Source organism: Lytechinus variegatus, chromosome 4 (genome assembly GCF_018143015.1).
Source record: "Lytechinus variegatus isolate NC3 chromosome 4, Lvar_3.0, whole genome shotgun sequence".
NCBI classification, from domain to species: Eukaryota; Metazoa; Echinodermata; class Echinoidea; order Temnopleuroida; family Toxopneustidae; genus Lytechinus; species Lytechinus variegatus.
The window spans coordinates 36,746,397-36,761,914 of record NC_054743.1 but is presented as its reverse complement, the minus strand read 5'-3'; the positions used below and the strand labels follow the sequence as shown (position 1 = coordinate 36,761,914).

At 38.3% G+C, this 15,518-nt stretch overlaps 2 protein-coding genes across 2 annotated transcripts; both read right to left on the bottom strand.

Moving 5' to 3' along the window:
* Positions 1-4,200: 4,200 nt before the first annotated feature.
* LOC121413964 (frizzled-4-like) lies at positions 4,201-9,957 on the bottom strand. The gene has a single exon (XM_041606988.1). The coding sequence runs from the start codon at positions 8,349-8,351 to the stop codon at positions 6,612-6,614; it is 1,740 nt and encodes a 579-aa protein (XP_041462922.1). The 5' UTR covers positions 8,352-9,957; the 3' UTR covers positions 4,201-6,611.
* A 4,376-nt stretch (positions 9,958-14,333) lies between these two features.
* On the bottom strand, positions 14,334-15,293 carry LOC121413971 (acidic repeat-containing protein-like; the record flags this gene model as incomplete). Its single annotated transcript, XM_041606999.1, has 2 exons — positions 14,334-14,390; positions 14,553-15,293. Coding segments are annotated over 2 exons (798 nt in total), but the record flags the coding sequence as incomplete, so codon positions are not given.
* Between the last annotated feature and the right edge of the window lie 225 nt (positions 15,294-15,518).

The following is a 15,518-nucleotide window of genomic DNA, read 5'->3' as shown; positions in this document are numbered from 1 at the left end:
TGGTCGAACCAAAGGAAACCCGACAAGAGAATAAATAGGTGGGACCCTGGCCCGACGCAATTAGTATCCCGGTGCAGATTTTATCAAGGACAGCGATTACACAGTTTATAAAATTGATGATTATGGTGGTGTAGACTGAACACAGTGAAACCGTAAAAATTAGATGAAATTGATTCACACAGGCTTGGGTGTTATTTATCATTCATACTAACCCACCCCACACACCACCATCCCGAATCCCAGTGGCGTAATGAGCCAACAATTTTGAGGGGCGCTAGATAAGGCGTATTGCGTAAAATCTATACACAAAGTTGCGAGCAAGTGAAGCAAGCGACCAAATTTTGACACTTAAATTACAAGAATAAAATTGTGTGATAGATTTTGATAAAATAATCAGAAAATAGTATCATATTTCACCCTTCTCTCTTTCTTTTTTATTCTTGGTCGTGAAAAGACCCCCCCCCATCTGTACCCCAGTAGTGCTTTTTTTATACAATAGATCGGACAAAATGAAAGAGGGTGGGGCACAAGTGATTTTTTATGAACCTGGGTAACCCTATGTATCACCATTCCTGTGCATGGAGCTAATGCAGTATAGTGGACCCACGATTCCACTACTCTGGGTATCAATGGCTGGAAATATGATGTCCCAATAGAGAAAAATTCATCGTGCAAAATGCTGAAAATTTCATCAAAATCTGATAACAAATAACAAAGTTATTGATTCATGAACTATAGTATTGCATTATTATGTTAAGACAGTTATACGCATGTGTCATGATGGCATGGCCGCACTCTCCTCTTCCTTATCATCAAATCATTTAATATTTTCACAATATGCGTATGACCGTTTGTCATAATTATGTCTCCGTTGTAACAAAAAAAAAGTTGTAACGATCATTATCTTACACATTTTTACACTGTAAATCTGTTGTCACTTCTTCTTTTTAAAAATTTCATTATGTAATATAATGAAATGCAAAATACTAGGGATATAACATCATAAGACAAGCATGGAACTATTTAACCAAAATAATGCAAAAACTTTCAAATTTCATAACTTCGTTACTCCTCTGATTTGATGAAATCTTTGATGTTTTGTTTGTCATATTTTACGCATAGCTTGTTCAAATCGGTAAATTGCCAATTCGTAAATTGCCAATTCGTCCACTCACAACATGGTATACCTTCATTTAGTCTCATGCCAGTCTGTCCATCAACATTTCGCCTTACAACGATTGGGTCCAATCATCACTTCGTCTAATCGCCAGTTGGTCTATTGTGACCATTTCGTCTCAGTTGGTCTAATACTCGTTTTATTTTCAATAATTTTGCCAAATTAACACTTAATCTAATTAGACCAAATGGGATATTGACTAAGGGGCTATTGGACCAGCTGATTATTAGACAAAAAAAATGAGTGGACAAACTGGCAATTATACCATGTAGATATTGGACGAACCGATGATCATAGACCAAATGATATTAGGCGAGTTGGCAATTGGACGAATTGGCATTGGACCAAATGAAAATAAACCTTCAAATCATATCATTTTCAGCCAGATACCCCCATTAAGATATGCAGAACATATACACTTTCAAATCTACATTTTGTACTCAATTAAACATATTATTTAATATGCATATTTTATTCATTGGCATAGAACAAAGACAATTGATACATAGGATTGGTGGTACTGTTCATGAGGATGATAATAATAATAGTCAGTACTTTTATATCATAACTCATAATTTTACATAAATAATATCAACAGTCTGAAAATCTGTCCACACAGATTATAGTAAGGCGAAATGGTCACTGATAAACCAATGACTTCATAACAAAACAAGCAAAAAATATGTATATAAACTGTTCGTAAAATATGTTTATATTAAACCTTTTCAAAAAAAGAGAAAGATTTGCGTTCGGTTCTACATTGTAATTTGGATGGCAACTATGTCCCTTGAAACTGCAATAACAATCACATATCATTATCGCACATGACGCCAAATAACGGAACAATTAAACAAGGTTAAAAACAGACCAAAAAGATAATATTCATTTCATGTTTTGATGGAACTTTTCCCTGTGACCGCACTCAAGGGACGAATCAGATTACATAATAAGGGGACATTTGTGAATATCTGGAATATCATAAAGCACAATGATTCAAGAATTATGATTGTATATTTGTCCTTGTTGTTCCTACTTGATTAGTATCGCCGGATTAATTGATTTAAATAACAAAAAATAAGCGATCACAGCTTTGAAATAAATCTACCTATATACTCAGTCAATAGTACAATAAAGTAAATTTTGCCCCATGTGTGAGATATTCAACAAATTTTTTGCAAATCATAAGTTCCCCCGTCCATTCAAAATAAAATGATTCAACAAAATTTAAAACATGATATTGTGCCTATACGAGGACAAGAGCATGCACAACGTATTGGGGAAATAAACATGTTTCAGCGCCGGACAATTGTACTCACAAAGTTTCATCGGACCGTAAACAATACCATACCAGTAAATAAAACAAATTAGCCACCATGATATGCAATACATGACTCATACATATTTCCTTTTTGTTTTTATGCCAAGAGATGAAAGATTTCGATTGGTAATTCAGCACTCATTTCCGACAGCCACCTTCAAACATTGTACGACGTCGTAACAACATTTCACAGTTTTGACGGCGATGAAATTGTTTTCGATAATTCATAGAAATGCTGTATGAGTGGGTGCTCATCATATGTATGTATTCACTGATTAAATATTGAAAGTATTCGTAGGGTATTATACGTGGACAGTTATGCATATACATGCATGATGTATACAGTGTATGATAGAGGCGCGAAAACATCAGTCATTGTCCTCCTATAGGCTCTAATCTACTCCTTACTATATCGGATAATAGTATCCAGTGACTCATCCTAATTCATCTTTCCCATCTTCACCAAAATGACATTGATATGAGAACCAATTAGTTATAGGAGGTAAAAAAAAGGTACAAGAAAAATGCATGGTTCAGCTAAGCACCTTTATTGATACCACACTAGGCGCATCTTGTAACAAATATTGCACCTTTCTGCACCAGAGTGCACCAACACCACTATTAAAGGGGCAGCTCAAAAGGTGCTCCTATCGAGTCATTCCGTGGCAACCATTTTAATGTTTCAAATTAACATCTGAAAAGAAAAGTGCTAAATCTAACACTTTCAGGGCTCGTATAGCGTGTGACTGCATTTCGTGATGTTGATTTCTTGCACTTGGGAAGGTGAAAAGCACCTTGGGTCGGGGTGCTACAGAACCTTGGGTGCTCAATATAGCACGTCACTTGCAGTTTTAAGAAGTGTAGTCACTATATACACGAGCTCTTATCTCCAAGTGCTGATTTTAGCACTTTATCTTTCAGAATGTAGGCCTATAGTACCTCCTTCACTTCAACTGGCTTTTATTGGTATTGTCTGTTATAAGAGCACAGTGAAGACGAGAAAGATGATGGGATGGAGGAGAAATCATCGCATCATGCTGGGTTTTACTTCTATAGCTCCTGAAAAGGGGGTGTAACCAATACCCCTACCACTGCTGCCGACGCCCTGGGCGGGGTACTGGTATTACCCCCATCGTGAAGGAGTAAGGAAGATTTTTACATTCAAGAAATGCAATTCACTCCTTCTCCAGTCTCACAGCCCCTCGGTGAGGAACACGACCTCTTCACGTCTAGTCTCATACATTCAGACCTTTGTTTTAATACTCAACCAGATTCAAAAGTGATTCCTTACTTTTTAAGTTATGTGAGTCTACTAAAAGTTGTAATGACAAACATGATGAGGCTATCATAATCATATCATTGCTATCAAAATAATCCGCATAGTATATTTCTACGATGATTATATTTCCTTTAAAAAACAACTTATTTTTCAAATAAATCAAAACAAAACAATAAGCAAGCTCCTTGCAATGAGCCACTCGTTTCTGGATCAGGTGTGGTTATCATGAAATTAAAGGGGTACACAAGCGTGAAATAACTGTAAAATGAACACTGTACCTTCGGTTAAATCCAATCGGATTAAAAATACAGTGAAAACATTTCAAAGTTCGAATGATTTTCTTAATAGAAATTGCGCCGTACGCTCATCGTGTAGACCTAATGCAATGAGTGTAAGGTCACATCCAAATATTTCGGTCTAATTTGTAGGTTACTTGTAATTTGGAATCAAGGATTATTCAATTCTGTTAATCCCTTAAATCCTTACGGATGATAAAAAATCTCCCGGTAACAAAGCAAGTTACACTGAACAGCAATGATCTAACAACGAAGTTCAAAATTAATGTGAAATAAGTTTGTTTTAGAATGATATTGGCGCAGCAAAAAATAATCGTTGTTTCAACATGATAACATAGTAAGGAGATTGGACGTGACATAAGCAGAACACTTATTGCATATTCAGTTCATTATGCGTACAACTTTGTCAAATATCAGAAGGCCCATGACACATGTATTATCAAATTCATTAATTTGTCGGCCTGTGAATTTCAGGCTGCGTGGTAGATCCGTTTTAATTGAGATATAAACAATGATTAACACGTTTCTGGTGTTTACTACACGGCTCATGACGTCATAATACGTTAAGATGATTGAAGAGGGCACTGGCGAATCCGGGGGGGGGGGGGGAATGATGATTGAAATGTCCAAAGTTCATGGAAGAATTTAAATAGACAACCCACCCTTCGCTCACATGTGTATGAAATGGTCTTATACACATGCATGACATGCATCTACTCAACAGACATTTGCCATTGAAACACTGCGCTCATTAATAAATAACTCCGATCCGACGAAAAACGTAGAATTTAGAAGAAAAAAATTGATCAATTAATAACTCCTTGTCATTGAGCATGGATCCGCTGTGTGTAATTAACTACCGGCAGCCTTATGAGCTAAGAATAAACGAAGATCAGACAGTCATAAAAATGACAGATTGTTTTTGTAGGAATACACATGGAAATTCAAAAGGGGTATATAGTATTTGCTTCATTCCCCCATATATTATAGCTGAAAGTGAGTAGGAATATCTTTGCGATTTCTGTTTCGAACCTATTGAATCAAATATGGACTCTCATTTTCAGTTCATTTTTCTTTCTCAAATCATTTTCATTTCATAATGATTAATCGATTTTACGTTTTACATGCCCTTTTAACAATATTGTGAAGATACTTCCATTACACAGTAAAAAATATAGCACATTGTTTAAACCTGTGCACTTAAACAATAAATTCTTTAATTTTTTAAGTTTAAACAGTTGTTTAAAAGTTTAAAACACTTTTTAAAAAGTTTAAACAATAGTTCTAAGAGGGACGCCTTAAACAGCATGCTTAAAAGTTAAATAGCGTTTTTACAGTGTATGATTTCACAGCTAAAACGTTATTTTACCCTGACATAACTAGAGCAAAAGCTGCAGTGGAATATCACGCCAACTTGTCAGGCATTAGCCAGGTCTGAATTCAGAGACTAACGAGGCAGCCGTCTTGGCCTTCATGTTTTCGTCATCAAATTTCCCCAAAGGAAACACTTTCTAAAAGCGTTCGATCGTCAAAATAGCACCAATTCACAGCTCGTAAAATCGCTTTAAATTTACTTTTGTTACACCAGGACAATCAACCGTCATCGTATTCTGATTGTTGTCATAAAAAATCGCAACTTCTCTCGAACTTTCAAGAGTAGAATAAACACTCTCATTTCGGGTCAGACCAAGGAGATACATCTCCTTGGTCAGACATCAGAGAACACTTTTCTGAAATATACGTGGGACTTAAATTATGACAGTATCTGTTCGCCTCTTTTGGGATGAATACGAAATTACTTATATTTTTAGTATCTGACAATAGAATCAATAACTATTTTGATAGGAAGACATAATTCAATTCGCTTTCTAAATATCTCATCTTAGAAATGTACATTGTTAATTCGACACATGTACTGGTAGTATTTACCTGTTTCATGAAACATAACGCAGATACACAACTATAGATAAGCTCTGACAGAATATTTCTATAAACATGTATACCATATCAATACACTTCGCCTTTGTTATACATGCAGGCTGCCAACATTCATTGGTGGCTATCAAGTTTGGAAGCAAGGTTTTGCCGTCTTCATACATTCTAATAAGACGAAGATGGGCAAAATACAGATAACAATGAAACATAGAAAACACATGAAAAATTCAGTCATAATAAAAGATACATGTACTGTAACAACCAGCACGGTCCTTTCCCGATAATATTTAAAAAACGTGAAGTGGGAATTCGATGTGCGTACTGTACTTCACTTTACATCTTTGGAGTTGCTTGAATAAAGAAGTTTTCAAAATACATAATGATAATACCATACATCACGTCAATTGTACCTGTAACGTTTTCAGCGTTCATAGATTTCTCTTCAGATTTTGTCGCAGATTTGTCAGTTACATGTACAGGTGATAGTGTTATACATGTACATGGCATTGAATGTATACTATTTTCAGTTATATATGATTAATAATATAAAAAAAACATCATTTGACTTGTGTTCGAAATCGCCACGACCATCTTAATGGCCTTGGATTATACCGCCGTTTCGTCGCCGTTTCTATGACGTCCGTTCTTTTCGTCGCCCAATGGCGCACAACACACTAAAGCAGGGGCCATTCTTTCCAGAAATCGCCTCCACGATCGCATCGTCTTCGCCGACATAATCCACATCCCGCTTGTTATACCAACTACGAGCGACATGAATAACTTAAGCATGAACACCTCAATGTTAGGTGAAGCTTCACCATCCATCCAAACAATCCTGTTCGAATGCTCATAAAAGAAACACGCTACCACGATCGTTGCAGGAACGGTATAGAGTACAGAGAAGAGTCCTATTTTGACCATGAGTCGCTCTAACTTATCAGTCTTGGTGCCGTCGTTTTTCATGACGGATCGAATCTTGAACAACGAAATGAATCCCCCGAGGAGGAAGAGGGTCCCAACGGCGAGGTATGTGAACAACGGCGCGATGACGAACCCGGTGAGTGCCTCCAGACTTGAATTACCCACGAAACACATTCCCGTGAGTTCGTCGGCATCGACGACGCGCATGACGAGGATGATGACGGTTTTGACGAAGGGGATTCCCCATGCTGCGACATGGAAGTAACTGCTGTTCATTTGGATGGCCTCGTGACCCCACTTTAGTCCCGCAGCGAGGAACCAGGTGAAGGCTAGGATGACCCACCAGATAGAGCTTGCCATACCGAAGAAGTACAAGATGAGGAACGTCACGGCGCATCCGGTGTTCTCCAAGCCCTCCTGGATTAAGAATTCGGCCACACCGTCATCATCACAGGCGATGACCGAACGACCGGCGATTAACCGGACGATGTACGCGATACTGAATACATTATAGCAAATGGATAGAAATATGATAGGTCGCTCTGGGTACCTGAAACGTACTGTGTCTATGGCGAATGTCAGCACTGTCATCGTGGTGGTCAAGAAACACAATCCAGCCCAAATGGCCATCCATATTTCGGTAAACTTTTTCTCGCTCTGGCTGAACAGAAAGTCTGCGTCACAACGCAACGCACATTTTTCGTAACGCTTCACGTAATGCCATTTCAGAGGTTCGCGGTGGTGTTGACAGTCCGGTTCGCCTGGCTCCTGCGGTACGATCGCGGTTACGACGTCGCCGTCGGGGTTACTTATGCCGTTCGTGTCCCCTTCACCTGGTGGTGGTCCCATACAAATATCATTTCCGTCACTTCGCTCAAGAAACTGTGAACAATTCAAAGCTTCTGCCCACTTGAATCCAAACTTGCTCAGTACAGGATTGCAACTGGCTCGGACGCGTTCACACAGCGGTCGACAAACACTAATCGGAACATCAATTTTATCCGTACAGTACGGTGCGTAGACGGAACAGAGGAAGAAACGAAGGTACGGAGAACAACCATACTGGATTAGAGGGGTAAAAGTTTGAAGTTGAAGTTCGGCATCTTGTTGAAGTTCGTGACCCACAAGATTAGGCATCCGCGTCATGTTGTAACCCACTCCTTTACATAGTTTGATGGTAATCGGTTCGCACTGCGCAGTTTGAGGGTCGAACTCATCAAAGTCTACATCTGGTATTGGTTGAGATAAACCACCGGTTGGTACTAAAACCATCGCCATCAACATCACAACACATGTGTGTAATAACGTGCCTCCATAGCTCATGGTCTTCCTCCAACATTTCGGATGTTGATTGAAACAATGTCTGTGACCTTTAATGTGACCTCCTGATGCACATTGTATGTTTTTAATCTCTGTTCTCCACATGATGGCGAAAGATGTTTATCTTATGACAGGATCACAAATCAGAAGCTAATGTAAACCTTCCACTTAAAAAAAGTGAACTCACACTGGTGATGAATAAACTTGGTAACAAAATTCGCTCCGTTTTATGGATATCTAACGTCGTCGGCGTAAACCGAGTTCACTACACGCATCCTTTGAATACAAAGACACATGAAAGTTGAATCCCTGAAGTTTTTTTTATGGAGAGGTAGATCTGGCTGAGAGCTCGAGAGAGAGAGAAGGAAAAAGTTACCCCTGAGCACAATTCCCTCCCTTCTTCAGTGTTTTTCTTCGCTCCGTATGGTTTCAGCTGCGGCGAAGAGGCGCGGCTCATGAAGGCTACATAACGTAATTAACTGCACATTGCTGTTGGATTTAGGCCATGCTCAGTCGGAAAAGACAGGTGATACAAGAAGATATGGGGGTGAACTCGTGCACAAAAACTATATTCCGTTGGTAATCCTACTGGGGTTCCATACGGCTAGTCCTCCGCTGAGTGAAGTCGGGCTCCCGCTCGCAATCCCCTGGTAATCACGGCGCCTTTCGGGCTATTGAGCTCTCCAATCACACATTTCACACCAATAAGATCCACGGTAGACTCGTCTAAATCGCCGTAAAGCACACGGTAAAATCAATTTACAAATCCAATCACAAGGTTTATATTCTTGATCATCTAGGCCTAGGAGATGTGGATAAGGGGTTGGGTTTTCCAAAGCACAGATGTTGAAGGGAAGGCTAATCGATGCTAGGCTTATGGAGCTTGGGGTAAAGGAGGACACAATGCTAACACGTGTAGACCTTTGATCCGAGCTAAAACCCTCCGTCCAAGTCGCTTTTGTCCCCAAAACACATTCGCAAGAGAAGAGTATCAACAGAGCGAACGATAAGCGAATATTGTGTTAGCTTTTAGCAACCAGAAGTTATTATTAATCCATCAGAACAGCGTAAAGAGAACCTGCTATGCTTTATTAATAATCCGGTACTTGTTCTCATTAGAGCGTAAACATACGGCAAGTCAGTCAGTCCACATGCGGCACCACTCACAATACTGAAGAGTGTGTGATAATGTTATTAGTGGCGAGCAGAAAAAAAGGGCTAGGATGACAACATTTGCTCTTGCACTTTTCGCATAATCTCGTCGCCACAGATTCTCCCGTGTAATCAACGAATATTGACACAACATGTGGTGCATATCACGAATCAAGTAAAGCCCTTTTCTCCTTCTCCACCTTTGTTAGCTAGTCACACACGGGCAGCGGTCCGCCTGGCTATATCCCAAGGATATGCACCTTCTGGAATGCGACAGCACAGCAGAAATTGTTTCATCCAAAGTGCGTTGGAAATATAGAATCACAAATTTCCTCTTGCCGTTTCTCTATGATAATTCTCCTCAAGTATTAATGTCTGCCCCTCTCGCTCTCCCAAGTGAGCATCAGCGGGAACTCGTTTAGAAACCATCCAGCAAATTACGATGGTCTTGCCACAAAAGTCTCCTACACAATAGACGTAATTTTGTAGTAAAGTGCCTTTCAACATTTATCTGGCTTTCCCTTTTTTAGCGGCGTCAAATCGCATCAAATGCTGCACGTTACGGCTAGCAGACGACCGCTACTCATTGTTTTGCTCGTGCGTGAAGCTCCGCCCATGATATGCCAACCGACTAATCCGTGATTGGCACTTACTAGAAACGCGTCGTGATTGGTCAAAGCGCATACCCCTTGGTCCCCAGTTATCATTATTCTTTAGTCATTCAGACGCTGTTTGGTTATTTGAGACGGGTGTCAGGAAAATAAATCCATACAAAACTATATTGCAAAGCGAAGATGAATTCAACATAATTTTTCTACCACGAAATCATCTGACAATATTTGTCGTCTCACAAATTTGCTATCTTATAGATTTTAGAATCATATAACATTTCATATCTAGTCTACGCTCACTAACAGGGTCTGAAAACACATATTAAGGAAGTTGTGAAGTGGTCGGATGCCCCTGACAGAAGATGCGGCTTACCGTGACCAAAAAGAGACAAAACTGAAAATGGACAGCAAAGAGAAAATAGAAAGAAATCGAAAATTAGGTTTATAATCCCAGTATACACAATTGAAACAAATCAATGTGATTAGGCGTAGAAAGGATCAGCTGAATTATTTAGTGGCATTTAAAGGAATGCAAATAACAACTAGCCTAGAAGAATGGGGAGATGGAGGCTGGAATATGAAACATTACACAAAAGTGTTCGGTTGGTATTAGTCGAATATTTTGCTTCAATCCTTACCAAATCACTTTCAGTAACATGTAAATGAGTATTTATTTCTGCGTAGAGTTTTGGAATTACAATCATAATGATTCACTTACTTGTTTTCCAGTCGTTAAAAACAATTTTCCGAAAAACAACAGAAACAACAAAGACAATAACGTAAGGGAGGGCCTTTTCAGATCAAAGTTAAGAGTCACCGTTGTACTTCATGTAAACAAAAATAAAATAAAATAGCTGTCTTCGTTTACTATTTTCCATTGTTGTTGCATTGATTAATTTTCTTGTCATTCTTTGCGTTTATGGCATAGAGAAGTCAAACTGTACGCACTTAGTCACTTCACATCATAATTCATGTATGCATTTCTGTTGTTTCAAAATCGCATTTTCTTGCGGAAGTTTGTTCACCATTTTCAAAAGTCACGGCTTGTTTGCAAAACATAAAAGACTGAGAAAGGAAAAGGGAAGAAAAAAGGGTGCAATTCTGCATGAAATGTCGTTCCTGAAATAGGAAAGGCGTGGAAAATTGGGAACTGTTAATCCCCAAACCGTGACGAATTATTCGGGAACAATTTGTGCCCATGGAATCCATTGTAGGTCACACAATGGCCATAGGTTTGTGTGTTATTGTTTCCAGTTTAGATTGCTTGTATGATGTAGTAGATGAAATGAGGATAAGCTATGAAAGGAATTATTGCCTATGGGCGCTGATGGATGGGGGGGGTGGCATTAGTCTTTTCTTAAAGTTCATGGACCTCATATAATTTCACTACAAGGTCCGAGACACTTTCTTAGCAATTCATTTTCTCATGTGTATATATATATATATATATATATATATTGAAAATAACAATATCACAATATGCATAATTATGCACATCAACTATCCAAAAACTAGAAATTATCAAATAAATAGTGGTGGTGGTGATGATGATGACGATGATTATGATGATGATGATGATGATGATGGCGGTGGTGATGATGATGAAGACGACGACGATGATGATGTTGATGATGACGACGATGATGATGGTGGTGATGATGATGATGATGTTGATGATGATGACGATGATGATGATGGTGGTGATGATGATGATGATGTTGATGATGATGATGATGTTGATGATGATGATGATGATGATGTTGATGATGATGATAGATTGTGATAATCACAATGAAATAATAAATTATGATTTAGTAATAAAGATAATGATGTAAAAATACCTTAAAAAGAGAGCATGAAAATGTGTACAAAATTGGGAAGAAATAAAGGGAGTGAGCCCATGCAACTCTTGGTGAAAACTGAAAATATCTGATATAATGACATTTTTGCAACTATAGGCTAATCATGCCATAAAGAGAGTCTTACAAGACTATAAAATATAATACAACATTAAATGAATTATTGAATAATGAAACTAAAAATAGTCCCCTCGACCCCTCCCGTCCTCCCCTCTCCCCCTCTCCCCCTCTCTCCTATCAAAATTCTTCCCTCCTACTATCCTCTTTCTCCATCTCCTCGAGTTCGTTCATCTGGTCTTTGCCCTCTCTCTCCCATCATCCCACATCCATATTTAGCTCCATAACCGGAGGGAAGGAAGGTAAACCCCATAGTCGTATTATTGTGTCAGAGGATGTTAGAGTTTAAGTATGTCAGGTAGAAAGGTCATGCACGACTAGTACATTCAATCTTGGAAAGAACTTACCCCTTGTTCGAAATAGTTTTAAGAGAAAATTTGGAGACAAACAAATAATCAGACGATGTGCGAGTGTGCACATTGAATATATGTTTTAAACAATGCTACTTCTAATGATAATAATAGGCAAAAGCACATTTGGAAATTGAATTCGTGAAAATTGTAGGTCTGTATTTTTCTCCAGAAAATACCTTAATTCTCGGTGAAGTGATTGATAAAACTAAATAGCTATCATGCAGAAGCATGATAGAATTAGATTTGTAAAAGAAAAAAAAGAACTGATAGAATGCGGACAATTGCATTTTTTTTCTGCGATTCGTGAAATCAAAGGTGGTTAGGTTTTTTGGTGTTCTTTCAGCAAAATGATAAAATGATCTGCTAGAAATTTAACGATGAAATAAAACGAGAGATCCACATGTAGCGAAATGTATTATTCTTATAGCTTGGGCTTTGCTTGACAAAGGACTGTTTAATCACCATTATGGAGGGGGTCGTCCAAGTTCATCCACTTATTTATAGAAAGGGCCAGAGTGATTCCGTGTTAAGGTTTTGAGAACACCATAATGGCAAGGGAAAGGTGACGTGGTGTTTGTCAAATCGAAGCAAAAACGGTAAGTTCATTTGTGGTTTTGACACAGACGTTTGAACCTTTCTTTATTGAAGAGGTGACTAAAAATGTTGCTTTGTAAATAATAAAGAATGAAATGATTGCCATGTGTCAGATAATGATAGCGAAATAATGATTATGGTTTTGTAGAAGAGATAGAGAACTTTAAAGGTCATATTTTCCAGGTATTGTTTTATAAAAAGTTACATTAAAATTACTCGTGATGCAGATGTATCGAATACATGATTTTTAAAATGTATAATTCTGTTTTATTGTGATTGTGATTACCCTGTTTGGCGTTCAACAATTAAAGGGATAGAGCCTCGTCGATCTGGCGCTGCACGGTGGCTGCCGGGCCCACGATCAATTGGGCAAAGCAAATTTCCAGAGTATTTAATTTCATGTCTATTTCGAACAATGAATTATGGATTTTTATTATGATCTATTCATCATCTGGGTGCAGCATATGGTATACAAGACCTTTTTTTAAAACTAAAAATATCGTGTATGCCAATATAAATGAAGATGTTCGCTTCGACTACATGTCATTGAAGAAAAATAATTGATATGTCAAATAATAGATATCACATATCATAGTCAATTCGCCTCGAACGTGTCAAGTACCATTTCATAAGTATTTTATTTATGCTTTGTGTGTTTATCATGAAGAATTATGATGTTTCGTTAAACAATCTCATACAGAAACATGATGCTCATTTGCGAAATAAGATGTAGAGAATTATTCGTGGAATTAATCCTAATTGGCTTATTTTCTAATAGTGAGCAAAAGTGGTAAAAACAATACAGATGAATCTAAATGGAGATGATAAAACTTACAGCGGTTATATTAAGCAAGCAGTTTTTGATTCGTTGACCACTTAATTATTAACAGGTATCTCTATTTCTGTGAATTTTTAGACTTCATTCCTTTTTTCTGATCAAAATGGACCTTAGTTCATTGCACTGGAGCCATGAATGGCACCGGTACCGTGCTTGACGAACTTGAAAGACCTCTCTTTTATTATTCGTATCCATAATTATGAAACCTTATAAATATTATTTACCTGTTCTATCATCTAGGACTACAAATACATGTATATTTTGCGAACACCTCGTGCATGTTATTTAAAGCAACAACAATCAGAGATCTCAGAAATTAAATGTAATAGTCGGAAGTATGATGAATAAACTTTTATCAGTCATGTCGTCTCCAGTCAGGGGTAATAGTTTTACCCATCCAATTATAATGATCATAATCAAATGGTAGGAAAATAAGTGGTCTGAATGTCTCTAAAAGGCATTCACCGCCATCGTCTTCATTACCACCTTTATTACTATCTTCGTTTCATCTTCATCATCATCTTAATCATCATCTTCTCATCACCACCACCACCACCATCATCATCATCGTCGTCGTCGTCATCGTCATCATCATCATCATCATCATCAACATCATCATCCTCACCATCATCATCGCCACCGTCATCACTACCCTTGCTGCCATCGAGATCGTCATCATCATCATCATCATCATCACCACCACCATCATCATTATCATCGTCACCGTCATCACTACCCTCCCTGCCATCAAGATCAACATCATCATCATCAACAACAGCAGCATCATCATCATCATCATCATCATCATCATCATCACCATCATCATCGTCACCGTCATCACTACCCTCCCTGCCATCAAGATCAACATCATCATCATCATCATCATTATCATCATTACCATCATCCTCCTCCTTACAATCATCATCACCATCATCATCATCATCATCATCACCATCATCATCATCATCACCATCATCATCATCATCATCATCATCACCATCATCATCATCATCACCACCACCACCATCATCATCATCATCACCATCATTACCATCATCCTCCTCCTTACAATCATCATCACCATCATCATCATCATCATCATCATCATCATCATCATCATCACCACCACCATCCTCCTCCTCCTTACAATCATCATCATCATCATCATTACCATCATCCTCCTCCTTACAATCATCATCACCATCATCATCATCATCACCATCATCATCATCATCACCATCATCATCATCATCATCATCATCATCATCACCACCATCATCATCACCATCATCATCATCATCATCATCACCATCATCATCATCATCATCATCATCATCACCATCATCATCATCATCATCACCATCATCCTCCTTACAATCATCATCACCATCATCATCATCACCATCATCATCGTCATCACCACCATCCTCCTCCTCCTTACAATCATCATCATCATCATCATTACCATAATCATCCTCCTTACAATCATCATTATCACCATCATCATCATCATCATCATCATCATCATCATCATTACCATCCTCCTCCTCCTCACAATCATCATCACCATCTATCACTCTTATCATCCTCTTCTTCGTCATCTTCATCGACCACCATTGCCATCATCATCATCGTCGTCGTCGTCGTTATAGCCATCGTCATCATAATCAACATCAATATCGTCTCCCCCCCCCCCCCCCTCCTTCCTTCGGCCCTTCGACTCAAGATAGTGACCATCACATTAATTG

Coding starts and splice junctions, on each gene's coding strand:
- LOC121413964 (XM_041606988.1), bottom strand. CDS start 8,351: ATGTGGAGAACAGAGATTAAAAACATACAATGTGCATCAGGAGGTCAC.